General features: G+C 47.3%; 1 protein-coding gene and 1 long non-coding RNA gene across 3 annotated transcripts in view; one reads left to right on the plus strand and one right to left on the minus strand.

The window, feature by feature from the left end:
- SLC9A8 (solute carrier family 9 member A8) overlaps window positions 1-5,782 on the minus strand; it is a 62,840-nt gene extending 57,058 nt beyond the window's left edge. Inside the window, exons 1-2 of the mRNA XM_006129459.4 lie at window positions 5,602-5,782; window positions 4,023-4,201 (exon numbers count right to left, since the gene is read on the minus strand). Coding sequence (XP_006129521.1) covers window positions 4,023-4,201; window positions 5,602-5,615 — 193 coding nt within the window. The 5' untranslated portion in view covers window positions 5,616-5,782. The remainder of the gene's footprint in view (window positions 1-4,022; window positions 4,202-5,601) is intronic.
- Window positions 5,673-16,833, plus strand: part of LOC106732446 (uncharacterized) — a 46,592-nt gene continuing 35,431 nt past the window's right edge. For both annotated transcript variants that reach the window (XR_012896529.1, XR_012896528.1), the window contains exon 1: window positions 5,673-5,738. This is a non-coding gene — a long non-coding RNA (uncharacterized LOC106732446). The remainder of the gene's footprint in view (window positions 5,739-16,833) is intronic.

A 16,833-nucleotide genomic window follows, 5' to 3' on the forward strand; every position in this document is an offset into this window, starting at 1 on the left:
GTCCCCGACTTACGCTGATCCGACTTACGTCGGATCCGCAGTTACGAACACGGCTTTTCTCGCCCCGGAGGACACGGACTGCGGGACCTCACGGTCCCGCCACCCGTGTACTCCGAGGCAAGAAAAGCTGCTCTGCGTCTCCCTGGTCTGCAGACCAGGAAGACGCGGAGCAAAGCCGCGGAGGGGCTGGGGCTGCAGGGCAGCCCAGGCGTGCCTGGGCTGTCCCGCCGCCGGCTTCCCCCGCGGCTTTGCCCTGCAGCCCCAGCCCCCCCGCGGCTTTGCAAAGCCTCAGGGGAAGCCGGCGTCGGGACAGCGCAGACGCGCCTGGGCTGTCCCGCTGCAGGCGTGCTCCAAGGCTTTGCTCCACGTCTCCCTGCAGACGAGGGAGACGGGAGCAAAGCCACGGAGCACGCCTGCAGGGGGACAGCTCAAGTGCGCCCGGGCTGTCCCGCTGCGGGCGTGCTCCAAGGCTTTGCTCCCCGTCTCCCTGCAGACGAGGGAGACGGGTAGCAAAGCCGCGGAGCACGCCCGCAGGGGGACAGCTCAAGCATGCCCGGGCGCGGCGCGCCTGGACTCTCCCGCTGCCCGCATGCTCTGCGGCTTTGCTCCGTGTCTCCCAGGTCAGCAGACCAGGGAGACGGAGCAAAGCCGTGGAGGACTTGGGCGTCTCCACCCCCGTCTCCCTGGTCTGCTCGGGGTGGGGTGGGGTGGGTGCAGCTAGTGCCCCCCCCCAGCAGACCAGGCTTTTCTTGCCTACCCCTGGGGTAGAGCAGCTGGGGGCTGCTGGGTTGGTCCCTCAGCGCTGCTCCGGACCAACCCAGCAGGTCAGTTTCAGCAGCGGCTGAATCAGGACGCCTGAGGCAGAGCAGCTGGGGTGCTGCTGGGTTGCTCTGCCCCAGGCTTCCTGGAATCAGCCGCTGATCAGTTTCAGCAGCAGCTGACTTGGGGACGCCTGGGTTTCTTAAGTTGAATCTGTATGTAAGTCAGAACTGGTGTCCAGATTCAGCCGCGGTTGAAACTGATCAGTTTCAGCAGCAGCTGACTCCAGTTCCGACTTACATACAGATTCAACTTAAGAACAAACCTACAGTCCCTATCTTGTACATAACCCCGGGGACTGCCTGTACTTGATCAAGCTAATTGTGATAAAGCAGAAAAGTAATCACTAAGTCTGTCTTCATTCCCCTACCTTATTGTGTCAAATAATCACTTGGGGACGAGGAGGAGGAAGGGAGAGGAGGGAGAAGGGAAGGTCTTATGCCAATTCAATTTCCAGCCTCCACAAGGCTCCTGCAACAAAATCAGTTTCTGACACCAGAACCAAAAAAAGCTTCTCTGAGCTACTCTTACTAATGTTCAGCTTTAGCAACTCATCTTTGCTACTATGGAACAGTTTTTATTCAAGTGGCCAATCTGCTATGCTTATGTGTTTCTGACTAAGAGCTGAGTATAACTTTCAATCAGATAATTTATTTTATGTAGTATTCTTTTGGAGTATAGCCTCACTGAAAATAATGATTTTCAAGTATAAACAGCATGAGCTGTACTTGTCATTTATTGTCCTTTGTATCACAGAAAAGGACTTTCCCTATACCGTAAAACTCCAGTTGTCCAGCATCCAGTGGTCTGGCACTCCTGCTAGTCCGGAACTACCGTCGAACCCGGAAGTGCTCCAGGCAGCCGGACAATTGTAGCTGCTCTGCCCCGGGCTTCCCCAAGTCAGCTGCTGGTCAGTTTCAGCAGCGGCTGACTTGGGGACGCCCGGGGCAGAGCAGCTGGGGTGCTGGGTTGGTCCCATAGCACCACCCCTCAGTCCCCCCCTTCCGATAGTCCAGCCTATCTGATAATCCGGCACCCACTGGGTCCTAAAGGTGCCAGGATTATCGGAAGTTTACTTATAATGTTCAGAAATGGAAGTCAAATCACTGCGTTCAGTATTCTGCACACTGTTACACTCATATTGCTAGGCACTGCACATGCAGCATGCTTTGCATTTAGTAAATTTACAGGTGATAGTCCCTGAAGTTCCTGAAGTAGAAGCAGAAGTTCCTGAAGTATACAGTAAAATTAGCTAGTTGATGGCAAGTGTTGGCTCTGGGCAAATCACTTACGGTCTATATCTCAGTTTTCATAACTATAAAATGGGTATAATATCTACCTCATGATAAAATATGGACAATTAATGTTTATATAATGCTCTGGAAATGTAAAGCTCTTACCACTGCCTTATTAAATCATACAATGTCCATTTAGCAGAGCCAAATACCAGCATCTTATTACTTTTATTCTTTTGACAAATAAATCCTGTGGTGTAACTGTAGGTTCAGAGAATGGACCTTTTCCAGTACAGATATTATAATAATTGATATATTGGTAACTAAGTCCATAGCTATTTGGTTCCTGTTCTTTGGCAACAATGTCTAGCCGGTAATTGACAAGTTTCTGGCTGCACAGTCTTAGGAGCCATGACATGAAGCAGTCAAGAGACTGACAAGAAAATCTGTAACTTTTTGTGAAGGGTTTGAGTGTCACACAAGAAAGGCAAAACAGATTAAGGGCACATACCACAGATTAGAGGAGAGGACTATGTTTATCAACTGAACTGCTGCATACAATTTAAAGTAGTATTATAAAGATAGGCCCTATTGGCCAAACAAAGTACTGAAGTTAAACTGGGATTTGGTCTTAATAGGTAACGCAGGCTGCAGAAATCTAGGGCCAGAAATTAAGCCAAGAGTTGTGGCCCTACTGTTGGCCATAGGAAAACGTGCAGAAACTTTACCATGAATAAGCCTGTTAAATTCCATTTAACACACACAACATTCAACATTTTTCTTTGAAACTTCAAGGCTTTTTCTCATCTATTAAAAATCAAAACAAAGTGTAATACCTACTCTCATCAATTTGGTAGTGGTCACAGCGAGAATATCAGAGAGAACTGTGCATATATCAAAAGAACTGGGTTTTCTTTGTGCTGCATTTATTACAAATTACTTTCAAGATGACGACACATTTAGGATTTTTTCCAAGTGGAACAATAATATTTACTGTTATGACACAAACACACATGCTTTCCTACTCAGTTTATGACACAAGCCACATATCAACATTGCAACAGTAGGCAACTAAATATACTGAAGAACCAACATTACATACTTTTTCAGAAAGGATCTCTTACTGTGATTTGTTTACAGGTCTCCCTCTTTGCTTGTATTTACTAAAGCAAGAAGTAGGACAAAACCCTTAAACACTCTACCAAAATGGTGTTGTTACAGCTTTGACTGCCATATAGTTTACACTAGACAAACACCGATTAACACTATTTATCAAAAAGTTTTAAACAGACAGCCTTACTGATGACACATTCAGAAAAGTTGGATTTGCAACTCCATGTGCAAAATTAGTGCTCAAGTTGAGGAAGTGTACAATGCCTATGGATAATTGTACCAATTTGCACTACAGTTACCTGATTAATGTATATTTGTGGTAACTGCATATGAAAGTTCAATACAGGTACTTCCACAGTACTTTTCACCATAGCTCAACACCTTCCAAAAGTGCTTTAAGAGATGTGACTAATAACTGCCATGTGTACTCTCATCCCTTATCCTCTCACAAATGCAAAAACTGTGCACAATACAATATTTGTTTTAGTAGCACACAGACAAACATATACACACATTGCTAAGTGTTTATGTTAGAGAAGACAAGGTCAAAGAAACATGCCTTGCACTTGGAGCAGAATGTGGTGAGGTCTGTGAAGGTTTCTTGTTCCTTTTCAAGTGTATTCCACAAATACCCAGTTCGAGAAGCTTATCTTTCTGAAAATGTAATAGCACACCCAATTTTTCTAAAAAACTGGACCTATTTGATAAGCTTTTATGGTTAGAGGTTTGCAGGAGAAATGCAGCACCACACTAAAAAAAGCTCTGTATCCCCAGGACTCAAGCATCTTACAAATGTTTCAGATGTAACTCAAACACAATGGTGAACAATAAGAGATTTTTCAGTTCAATATTCACCTAATACAAGGAGACTAAAGAATATACTCATGCCACTAGATTGCTCCTCTTGCTGAGCTTCGACTCCAGTTTGTACTGGAAGGATAGGTTTGGCAGGTGTAGGAACCACCAGCTTAGTAGTAACAGACAGTGTGGTGTGGAGGGTGACATTGAAGACTTCATGGGTGACATTTGAAAACCTGTCATGGCAATAGAGAAAACTATTAGACTTAGCAAAAGCTGGACATTGTGGGGAAGCACAAAACTACTGAAACATTAAAAACAAAACTCATCATCAGCAAGTAACCTTGGCAACAGAATTAGAAAGTATTACAAAAAGTTGTCTTATAGAAGTAGTTCCTAATCATGGGCCCATATACAAGTACTAGGATTTCAGACTCATTGAATAATGTATTGCTGACTCCCTCCCTCCCTCCCCCCCACTGCCTGCAAAGCATAATCTGCACTGGAGCTAGGATTTTGTACACAGATGAATGGAAGCTATGCAGTGTAGACAAGGACTCATTCTATTTAGTTTGTCCAGTGGAACAAATCTACTGTAATATAAATAAGACATCTCCATGGAAGTGCCAAGATGTTGCATTTGCATACTACTATACTAGGCAAAGTGGCAATATTATGATGGAACCTCCCCATATACATCAAATACTGCATCAGGATATTTGATGAACATTCTTTGCCTTGTTACCATGTTAAAACTGGGATGCTCCTTACATGCCCTCAATAGTATCTTACTATTTCCCTAATGATACCTTTAAAGATAAACCCCTCTGCACCAGCACTGCCTGGCAATCATTTGACTGTGCATGTCCTAGCCAAATATTGGGCTGTGATCATGCCAAACCTCAACTGTAAAACAAAACACACCTGGCAGAGCAGGCTGGCTCACTCACACCTCAAGGAATGGGAAGGGGCCGGCCCCAACCTGCTCAAAGGAGCCTCCAAGAGTTGCCTCTTGATTAAATTTGTGCTGGGAAGGGCTCATTACGCCTGTACAAAAGTGAGGGTTGGCTCTAGGGCAGTGGTTCTTACACTGTGTTCTGGGGAACACCCGTGTGCCGCAAGGCAGTCGGAGGCGTGCTGCAGAGAACAACAGGGTTCAAAATGGCCACCCTTATTTTTTTTGGTTCAGCAAAAAATCCTCGGTGTTCCTCATTAAAAAACAAAGATTGTTTGGTGTTCCTTGGTCTTAAAACGTTGAAGAAACACTGATCTAGGGGGACCAGACCACGCTGTTTCAAGGGGGGGGGGAATGGGCTCACAGGGACTGCGCTAAGGTGACAGCAGTGGACTGGCCCATTTCGCGGGGGAGGGGGAGTCTGGCGATATCTGCAGCGGGTGCCAGGGCCCCCACAGCGACGTCAGGGCCCGCTGGTCTGGAGGGGGCAGGTCTCAGCCGTACACTCGCCGGATAAGGCCGGGCACTGGAGCTGGGAAGGGTGGGGTGGTTATCAACACTGCCTCTCCCCCACAGCGAGGGGGCCAGAAATGAAGGGCTCGGCCTCTCGTCCCGACTGAGGGGCGCCCTGGTGGGGAGTGGTCCCCTCCCTCCCCGCGTCCCTAGAAAGAGTCAACTCACTCCACTTCCGCCATCGTGCCGCTCGCCCCGCCCCTCCCACCTGAGTCCTCCTCAGGCTCGGGGCGGGGCTGGGGGCAGCGCACCTCCGACTTCCGGGTTCTAGCGGCGGCAGCGGCCGTGCTCGCGACAACTCTATGGTGAGAGAAAGGGCGGGAAGCGGGAGCATGCGTAAGAGGGGAGGCTTGGGTGTAACGGACACAGAAAAGGTACGAGAACAGCTCACGTGACCCGGGGTGGTTTCATATGACGCGTGGGAACTGTACTTCCCGTAACAGTGAGCGCTATCGCCCCGCGGGGGGAGGGGAGGCTGACGCGGCGTCATGCCAGTGCGTTGTGCCCTGGTGCGGTTGCCACAGCATCGAGCCGTTTCCTCATGCGGTTGCCATGGCATCGTGCTGTGTCATCTTGTCGTCATCAGTTCCCCTCCCGTCGGTATCCCGAGATTTCATAACAGCCGTGGGGGTTCCTGTTATTGCCATCCAAGGCGTTAGTACACGGCACGGTTTACAGAGCGTGCTCCACCGCCGCCAAGAGGAGTGTGAGGATGGGGGGAGAGGGGGAGGACACAACTCTTCAATGACAGTCGAGCTTGGGGTGTAATCACATGCCTGGAAGAGCTGGGGCTGTAAGAAAACAGCATCGCCTCAGACTTTCTCCCTACAATTGAAAGTGCTGGCAAGCAAGGCTGCGTCAGCTGATGGCGTGGTTGTGTGTAGCCCTGCCAGCGCTGTGCTCTCACACCGCATCTACATGTAATGCTGCTGCGTAAAAAACATCTCTGCCTTGCCAGGCCTCCTCATGCGGGACTTCCATTCAGTGACACGGACACTCTTGTGACTGGAAGCATGGCGCCATGTCATTTTCGATGTCAAAACATGGTGTTTTGCTGCCGTGATTGCATCGGGAAGTACCGCTGATGTTTAAATGCTCAAGTGGGGTACTTCATCACTGCAAAATATCTCCCTGCTAGGTCAGAATGGTTCGGCCATCCTGATGCTAAACCAAAGCGCAGTGGTCTATCAATATAATTGTATCAAACTACTGCCAAGCTCAATCAGAAAACTTTCTCAAAATCAATATCAAAACATGGATGAAAATTTCATTAATTCATCCAAATGTCACCAAATTGTGCCCAAAGAAAGGGAAATGACAACTGAATGGTTAGAACATAAGCCTGGGACATGGGAAATTCAGTTTCAGTCCTCTGCCTTGCCTCACACTTCCTGTGTGACCAGTGTCATTTAACTTGTGCCACAGTTACACATCTATAAAATAGGGATGATAGCACTTTGGTGTTGTGAGGATAAATACATTAAAGATTGTAAGGAAGTGAGATACTATGGTGACAGGGGTCCATATTAAGTACTGTTCCACTTCCATGATATTCCATTGTAAGGCTCTTAACTCCTGTTGGGAATCTAAGGACATATCACTTTCCAATATGTGTGCCTCAAGAAAATGGCTGGGTTTGTTCATGCAGGCATATGTGCATTTTGGGTGCATTTTTTAGATCTTTTTGTAGTTGGAACCCCAGTATAATTATGATTATTATTCAGGTCAGATCAAACTTTGCATGTTAAGCTCTGATTCCTATCAGATGACAGTAAATGATACTACCTGCTTCTGTCCCCAGTGTCTTGTGGGTTAGCACGGGAGTGCATAAGTCTAAGGGAACAAATCCAGACAGAAAATCTCTAATAGAGCCCCGAAGGCAGACAACAGTGAGGTTTAATAAACTCTCTTCTGGCAACTCATGCAACTCCCCTGGCCCTAGATGGAGCAGCCTTGACTTTTCCCTGGAGTTTACTTGCACAGTTGAGGGGCGGTGTGGCCCCAGGCAAATCATGCTTTCCACATTTTTCTTGCATAGTGTCACAGGTCACGCTTCCCCTCAGCACCCCAGGGTCATCATCAGGGGTGCGTCCGGCCCCTTTTTGGGCATCCACCCAATGCCTACTGTCTTGAGTCCCCAGTACTCCTTAAGTGCTGGATCCCCGGGCGCTAGCCCCGGTCCCACTTGGTTAGTCTCTATCACGAACGGAGGAGAGAGGGACCTGGGCCCACCCTCGCTCCAGGTCCCAACCCAGGACCCTAAGGACAGGGACACGCTTCCCTGCCTGTTTGGTGGGGTGTGCCGTAACTCACCAACCCTCAAGCAGCTTCCTGGCTCCACCGCTCAGTCCTGGGTCACTTCCTCTCCTCCGTGCCATCCGGTCTCAGCGTCCGCCCCGCGGTCGCCCCGCATCGACCTGGGCTTCTCCCTCCCTGGCTCCTTTTACTCCCTGTTCCTCTCTTATGGCCTTCCCCTCTTCTGCTCCCTGTTCCTCTGCTTCTTCTTTCCCTTCTTCCTCCTCTCTTATCTCCTCGCTTACCTCCTTCTCCCCCCGGGGCTTCCCAGGCCCTCCTTTAAATGCCGTGCCGTCTTCTGACGTCATGCCCGGCCGGCCCGCGGCATGGGCCGTGATGTCATCACTCGCCTCGGGAGGATTCTGTGGAGCAGCCCTGGAGCAGGCAGCGCATGTTTGGCGCGCCACCGCCGCCTCCCCCCACAGAGCCGCTGCCGGATCAGCTGCAGTGTGGGGCTCGGGGCCCATGGTGGGGCCTGCGCCAGCGGGCTCTGCAGCCCCATCATATATAGGCATATGCAGAGAGTACTACGTCTTTGTCACAAATGGAGAGGGCACATTTTGTTGCTTGCTCCTACAGGAAAACATGGGAAGCTGCAATTTACCAATTATAAGCCAGCTCAGCTGGTGTAGAACTCAGTGCTAGGGGTAATTTTCATCATTGGGAGAAGTCATTGTACTGCATTGGTCAGATATCACTCACCTAAAGCTGAGTAGCTTGTAGGATTCTGACCTGCCACAGTCTGCTTTGCCTTTTCGGGTACATGAGACTAGGATAAAATCCAAATGCAAACTGCAAATTCAGTACCAGACAAAGTAAAAAAGCAATCCATATTTTTAGACTTGGAAGTTGGAACATCAAGACTCTCTCCTCATGTATGACATATGACCTGGAAAAGACAGATTGTATTAGAAAGATAGCTCTAATCAAACAGGAACTGAACACTACTTAAATGTTGTTAATTGCAGGGTTACAGGTGACTAGACTGGCTGATGTAGGTTACATCAGGGGAAAAAATTACATTCTTTTGGAAAGGAAAACATGAGGTAGGATTCAGAAGGAAGAACACCCTTCTGAGAATGATACAAACAATTGCTAAGTCTGAGAGAAGATTACTATACTGCAACTCCATACTTTGTGTGGATCAGTTAGTATAAGTAATATTTTTGCACCAACTTTAAACAATGAACCTGATTGTAACTTGATCCCAAGACAAGGTAAGCTGTTTCTGCTCAATTATTTTAATGCCAAAGTTGGTTCTAACCATGAAGCCTGGCTTTCTTGTATAAGACACCATGTAATAGGAAAAATGAATGAAAATAGTCAGCAGCTTCTAGAATTGTGTGCTGTATATAAACTTTGGACTATAATAACCTATTTTTGTGACAAACCTCAGCACAAAATATACTGGTGGCATCCAAGATCTGGCCACAGACACCAATTTGACATGGTGCTGACTTGAAGATGCAATCTTCAATGTACTAACACTCATTCCTGTCATAGCACAGATAGTGATACAAACCACTCACTAATTATAATCAGAGTAATAATATGCCCTACATTGATATATAACGCTAAGAACAAAGGTCATATTCAAATAAATATTCTGAAAATGTGAGCCTAAATTGTGTGCAAAATTTAACAAGTCCCTTGCCAGTGCTTACCTAAAAATGCTGAAGGTGATTCAGTGAAAATGTGGAAATCTCAGCAGAAAAGGATTTCTGAAATCTGGCTTAATACATTTGGTCCAAAAAAACCCAGAAAACAAGACTGGTTTGAATGTTATGAGCAGGAGTTGCAACCATTCTTTCAAGCAAAGAAAGAAGCTTATGCAAAACGTATTGAGATGCTGTCAAGGGGCTGGATCCCTTGACAGTCAAAATGCCCCAAGGTTGGGGGCAATGTCCCTTCTCCGCAGGGCAAATGCAGTCCTGCAGGCTTAGTCCCCAAACACACTCCTCTGTCTTGGGGTATGTCTACACTGCCACCCTAGTTTGAACTAGGATGGCTAATGTAGGCATTCGAACTTACAAATGAAGCCCGGGATTTAAATATCCCGGGCTTCATTTGCATGTTCCCGGGCGCTGCCATTTTTAAATGCCCCATAGTTCGAACTACCTGCCCGCGGCTACACGCAGCACGGACTAGGTAGTTCGAATTAAAGCTCCTAATTCGAACAACCATTATTCCTCCTGCAAGGAAGTTTAATGGTAGTTCGAATTAGGAGCTTTAATACAAACTACCTAGTCCGTGCCGCGTATAACAGTGGGCAAGTAGTTCCAACTATGGGGCATTTAAAAATTGTAGCGCCTGGGAACAAGCAAATGAAGCCCGGGATATTTAAATACCGGGCTTCATTTGCAAGTTCGAATGCCTACATTAGCCATCCTAGTTCAAACTAGGGTGGCAGTGTAGACATACCCTTGGAGTTACTCTATCCTAGAAGTATAATCCACAGGTAAATCTCCTCAGGCTGTTAGGGAGCAGGGTACCGGGGGGTGAGGTGGTAGGGGGACCCAGGCTCTCCTGTTCCACCAGGTCCCAGCCCAGGGCTTTGTTGGCAGTGGAGGATTTCACTACCTGTTCATCGGGGATGCTATCTGAAGTGCGCTGAGCTCCCAGAGGACAATCCTCCACCCTGGGCCACTTCCTACTGTCCCCAGTGAACCGCTTAGCTCTCACGGTGTTGCTCAGTGGATCTGACCCTCGTGGATGGTGGATGACTCTCTGGTCGGGGCTGTCTCTGGGGCTGCGGCTGAAGCGGCTGCTGCTGGGGGTCGCTGCTCCTGGGGTGGCTGTGGCAGCTTCTGCCAGGGTCGCTGGTTCTGGGGCGGCGGCAGCGGCTGCTGCTGCTGCACGGGCAGCTCAGGAGCTCCGACCTGAGCTCCTTCCCCTCTGGCAGTCCCCCCTGACTGGTTTTCTCCGCTGTCTCTTATACTGTTCCAGCACTTCCTCTGCCCACAGAGTCTTAACCCCCTCCCCCTTCTTCAGTGCAGGGTACAATCTCTCTGTCACAGAAGCCTATGCCTTTATCCTTAAAAAACCTGTGAAAAGCAAAAGGGTAATTGCAGAAAGTTTCAAGGAAATGTGCTAATAAGTCCTAGATAAACCTATGCCACAGTATACAATCTGCAGCAGATGCTAGAAATCTGTGAACCATGTATGATGGCATTAAAAGAGCTCTTGGACCAACAATATCCAAAGTAGCTCCTATCAGATCTAAAGATGGTGACATCTTGACAGACAAATCACAGCAGATGGCGGGTTGAGCAGAAAATTATTTAGAGCTATACTATCCTACTAATGACATTGCTGATAACACACTTAAAGATACCTTGAAGTTTGATATACTGATTGTGCTTGTTCAAGAACCAAGCATTGAAGAGCTGGATAAGGCTTGTTATTGGGAAAACAACTGGAAAAGACTACATTCCAGCAGAAATACAGAAAACCAACTCTTTTTCTATATATAGTTTCCTCTTTCAGTGTTGGAAAGGGACAAGTTCCTCAGGACATGTGAGTGGCAATCTTTCCATGTCAATATGCAAAGCACAGTGCAATTTAAAATAAACTTCTCTAAAAGTTTTTAGATAAAAAGTGGAGTAACACAAGGATGTTTCTCGACACCTACGCTGCATGGAATATTCTTCTTGGTAATTTTTGAGCTAGCATTTTAAAATATAGAAGATCATACTTACCTTCATATGAGATCTCACAGCAAGCTGTTCAAGCATGCCAGACTGAAAATAAAGACTAAGGTGTGAAGAGTTGACCTGAGAGAATTCCTCTACTGTTGCTGCTGCTGCTCTTGTCTCTGATAATGAAATTCACCTACAAGAACTCCTAAATAGCTTCCAAGATGCATATCAAACTTTTTCACTTACTGTTAGTGTGAAAAGGACAATAACTAAATGGCAAAGCACAGAATGCCAGCCTTCCATTACACTCAGTGATATCAGTCTCCAAACTATGGACTCATTTTGTTACCTGGGAGCTACTAACAACAAGAATTTGTCATTGGATGAGGAGTTGGACATACCTATTGGGAAGGCAGCCACCAACTTTGGTATCTCACAAAAATGAGCATGAAAGAACGAGAAGCTTATGATGAATACTAAAATCTTGATTTATAAGGTCTACATCAGGTGTGGGCAAAAGGGCCTCAGCAGGCCAGATGTGGCCCGCCAAGCGGGTGGATCTGGCCCTCCAAACAGGTGGATCCGGCCCGCGGAGGCCCTGCTGCTCCCCTGCCCCCAGGCCAATTAGGGCCTGGAGGTGGGGGAGTGCGCGAAGCCTCCTCCCACCCTGACGGAGCATGTGGAGCGCTGCATGCTGCTCACAGGGACAGGGAGGAGAGATGAGGAGGCCTCACGCGTTCCCCCGCCCCCAGGCCAATCAGAGTCTGGGGGCGGGGGAGTTGCGTGAAGCTTCCTTCGCCCTCCCCAGATCTGCGAGTAGCCCGTGGCATTTAGAAGTGCCACGTGCTCCTCACAGAGTGGGAGGAGGCTTCCCATGCTCTTCAGCCCCCAGACCCTGATTGGTCTAGGGGTAGGGGAGCGTGCCAAGCTTCTTCCAGGACATGGGTGCCTAGTGAGAAGGGGGGCAAAGGGGCTACCCCACCCCAGACCATCCATGGTCTGGGGGTGGGGGTAGCTCCACCCCTTCCTGTTTAGGCCCTACCCCTTCCGGGTTGCCCAAGACTACTTCAAACATTTTTTGAAGTGGCCCCTGGGCAAAAATTATTGCCCACCCTTGGAATAGCATATATCTACCCTGGCAACTGAACATTACTTTTGTTGTTCAGAGGAGTTAAAATGATACTCCCCCTCCCCCACCCCCAAAAAATGGTTTGCTGACAACAAGTGCTGGTGTGAGAAGTACAAAGCTAATGCCGCTCAGTGGGGGTGGAAATAATAGTGGCTGCTTTGCCCAATTTTTAGCAACATATAAGCTGTGTAGTAAGGCAAAGCCTTAGAATCATCATTAGGATTCATATGTTACCCACCCCAAAACCTTGTGCTGTAAGCACACCCTGAGAAAAGGGGACATGGCTAGTGCTGCTGGACATAGCTAGGGTGTGCTCTGGTGATCCTTGGCTGCTGGAATGGTTCTTGGGAGCCATAGGCAGCTGACCCAGTGAAAAGCATCCTTCAGTCATCCAGTGGCCCTAGGACTGGTGTGAAACAAAGATATGTTATAGCCACTTTTGCTGCTTTCCCCTCCCTGTCACCTGAGTTGTGCCTGCCACAGGCTCTAGGACCATGCCATGGTAGTCTGAAAATTTAGCTATAGTTTATTATTTTCTAGTGGGTTTTTTTAGGGTTATCATATTTCTTGACTGGTGTGAACAAGTCCAGTGGCTCTCAAACTTTCCAGAGTACTGTATCCCTTTCAGGAGGCTCATTTGTCTGGCAAGTTTCACCTCATTAAAAATGACTTGCTTACGATAGCAGGCATAAAAATACGAAAGTGCCACCACTCACTCATACTGAAAAAATGCTTACTTTCTCATTTGTACCATACAGTTATAAAATACATCAATTAGAATGTAAATATTGTACTTGTATTTCAGTATATAGTATATAGAGCAATATAATCAAGTCATTGTCAGTATGAAATTTTAGTTTTTGGTAGTGCTTTTTAGGTAGCCTATTGTCAAACCACGTAAGTGTCTAGATGAGTTGATGTTCCTCCTGGAAGATTTCTGCATGCTCCTAGGGTTATACATATCCCTGGTTGTAAGCACTGACCCAGAAGATCCACATTGTTTTTTAGCTTTGCTGAGGAAATGAGCCTTTAATAAAAAGGGATTTAAATGTGTCTAAAGTGCAAGATCAGTACTAGAACAGGGACAGGTAACCACAAATAGTGGGTGGGTCACATGAGTGGCCCTCCTTCATGTCAATGGGCCACCGCAACCTGCAGCCCACTGGGGTTTCACCAGTGACCCTGTGGCCCCCCATCTGTCCCTCTCCTCACCCACCTCCTGTGCACTGGGGACTGTAGCTCCACACTTATCTGTTCCTCCTTCTCCTCCCTCCCAGCACTTTTGTGAATCTAGTTCTGGGAGGGAGGGAGAAGAGCGGGAATGGGGCGCAAATCAGATGACTTGTGGCTCCTCCAAAAGTGCTGGGAAGAAGTGGGGAGGTGTAGGAAGTGCGGAACTCTGGTGCCCCAGTGTGCAAGAGGCTCGTGGAGGAGAGGGCCAGGCAGGGGCGTTTGTGGGCCACATGTGGAGTCCCAGTGGACTGCATGTGGCCTGTGGGCCACAGATTTCCTACCACTAACATAGCAGGAAGTCAGTTTAGCAATAGCTGTTTAACTCAGCTGAGGTAGAAGTGGGTGGGAGTAGCAGGTTTGTATAATTTTTGGTGATGCCCAGAATGGGTTCAAATCTCCCCCTTCTGTATAAGCTAAGTGCAGGGTGAGGACTGTGGGGTGGGGCTGGGAATGAGGGGCTCAGGGCTAGGGCAGAGGATTGGGATGTGGGCTTTGGAATGGGGCTAGGGATGAGGAGTTTGGGGTGCAGGCAGGCTGCCTCAGATCAGGGGCCAGAGGAGGACACTTCCCAGCCTTCTCTTCACTGGCATCAGCGAGCTCTAGGTGAAGGGCTCTCCTCTCCCAACCAGCCATGCCTGCTGATGGTGGGGAGGTAAAGAGGGCAATTGCCCAGGGACACGGTTGATTTAAAAGGGCTTGGAAAAGTGTTTCTTGATTCAAAGATGTTTTTGATATGCCTCATGCAGGTTCCAGGGTAGCTGAGGCAACAATATTTATTACTTGGCTGCCTCAGCTGCCCTGGAACCTGCATGGGGCATAGCAAAAGTGTCTGAATCAAGAGACTCTGTGACATTTCCCCAGAGCAGGTTGGGTTGGCTCTGCTGGGGCTGCCTTGGGGCTCCTCCAGGTCCTTATCTCACTGCCTATGGGGGCAGAAGACCACAGGAAACATGGTGGGACAAGAATTCGGGAATGGAAATAAAAGGATGGGAAATGGGAAAAGGAATAAAAGGGTGGAGAACAGAGGAGTGGGGGGACCTGAACAGAGAATAGAAAATCAGAGACACGTAGAAAGGTGTCATGTAGGCATGCACCCAGCTTTAGTATAGGTAGGCTCTGAAGGAAGCAGAAGCATGTGCTGATGTGGAATGGAAGGAGGTTTGCAATGTGGGCAGGAAACCCAGGATCATAGGAAATCAGGTCAAGGAATATGGGCAGAGGAGAGGGACCTGGAAGAGGAATAAGGCACCAGGGGAGGCATATAGGGTGTTTGTGTATGGGAAATAGAGGGACACTGGAGATAGGGAAATACAGAGTTTATAGCAGAGGTGGGCAATGAAAGCTTCCTGCAGGTTCGATTGGCCAGGAATGGCAAACTATGGCCTGTGGGAGCTGTGGGTGGCCGTACCTGCAGATACAAGGTAAATAGTCTGACAAATTGCATGCAGGTTGCCCCCCATTGGTTTATAGTTTCCAGGCCAGAACTTGAACTGGTGTAAATTATTATAGCTCAGTTGAAGTCAAGTCTCAGCCTTTAAAGGTATACATTGCTAGCAGAGTTAACTCAGATGACCTCATTGGTCATTGCTCAGATAGCCAGGAACCAAACCACAGAGGGTTCCTAACTGCAAAATGCTCCATGGCAGAAAGTCAGTCTTTATTTCCTGTCCTTGATTCATAAGTGGAATGTACACATTGCTTTCTATTTTGATCTGGAGACATCACTGAAGGACAAAAACAAACTGCTAGTGACACTGACAGTAACTGAACCAAATGCTAGCCTGGCATAATTGCACAGATGGGCTCTTCATGCTCTGAGAGAACTGGCAAAACACAAACTGATCATTTTTTGCAGGAGGAATTTCTGCAGACTTTTCTTTTATGGCTTTTTGATGTGTGTCTAATGAGCATCTGCAGACAAATGTGTGTGTTGAAATGTTTCCTTTAAAAGACCTCAGAAATTTCATAATTGTTTAAAACTCATCCAAAATGATGTGGCTGTTGGTATTGTTGTATTTAATTTTAGTTCTTGAATAATGTGAGTAGCCTAAATATATAACTATGTGGCATATTAAGAGCAGCCATACATGAGTAACTTACCATACATAACTGTGCACTTGAAGCTTGGGAGAAATAAGTAATCTGAAGATATAGAATAATTTTTTCCCTCAGTTGTACCAGTGTAAATGTGGAGATAACTAGCTGCAGTCTGCAGAGTTTCTGTAGATTTACTCTGGAAGAAAGAGAGGATAGTCCAGTGGTTAAGGTAGTAGCACTGGGCTTAGTAAGCTGAAAGTAAAGTTTCTGCTGTGTTACAAACTTCCTGTGTGGTCTGGGCCATGTCACTTGGCCTTTCAGTGGCTCAGTTCTCCACTGTAAAATGGAGATAATTCTACCTCATGAGGTGTTGTGTAGATAAATGCATTAAAGTTTGTGGTAATTGGAGGACATAGAAAAACCTGCGATATATACATCAGTGAAGTTAATAGCTGAAGTTGACCCTTTCTATATCATGTAGGCCCACTGCTTAGTGAGGAGGGAGAAGCAGTAACAGGAAACTTGGAAATGGCGGAGATGCTCAATGACTTCTTTGTTTCGGTCTTCACCGAGAAGTCTGGAGGTGTGCCTAACGTAGTGAATACAAGCAGAGAGAGGGTAAGTTTAGAAGATAGGATACACAAAGAACAAGTTAAAAATCACTTAGGAAAGTTAGATGTCAGCAAGTCACCAGGTCCTGATGAAATGCATCCCAGGATACTCAAGGAGCTGATAGAGGAGGTATCTGAGCCTTTAGCTATGATCTTTGAAAAATCATGGCAGACAGGGGAGATTCCAGAAGACTGGAAAAGGGCAAATATTGTGCCCATCTATAAAAAGGGGAATAAGAACAACCCAGGAAACTATAGACCGGTCAGTTTAACGTCTGTCCCAGGGAAGATAATGGAGCAGGTAATTAAGGAAATCATATGCAAACACTTGGAAGGTAATAAAGTGATAGGGAATAGCCAGCATGGGTTTGTGAAGAACAAGTCATGCCAAACTAATCTGATAGCTTTCTTTGATAAGATAACGAGCCTTGTGGATAAGGGAGAAGCGGTGGATGTC

This window comes from Pelodiscus sinensis, chromosome 18, assembly GCF_049634645.1.
Source record: "Pelodiscus sinensis isolate JC-2024 chromosome 18, ASM4963464v1, whole genome shotgun sequence".
Taxonomy (NCBI): Eukaryota; Metazoa; Chordata; order Testudines; family Trionychidae; genus Pelodiscus; species Pelodiscus sinensis.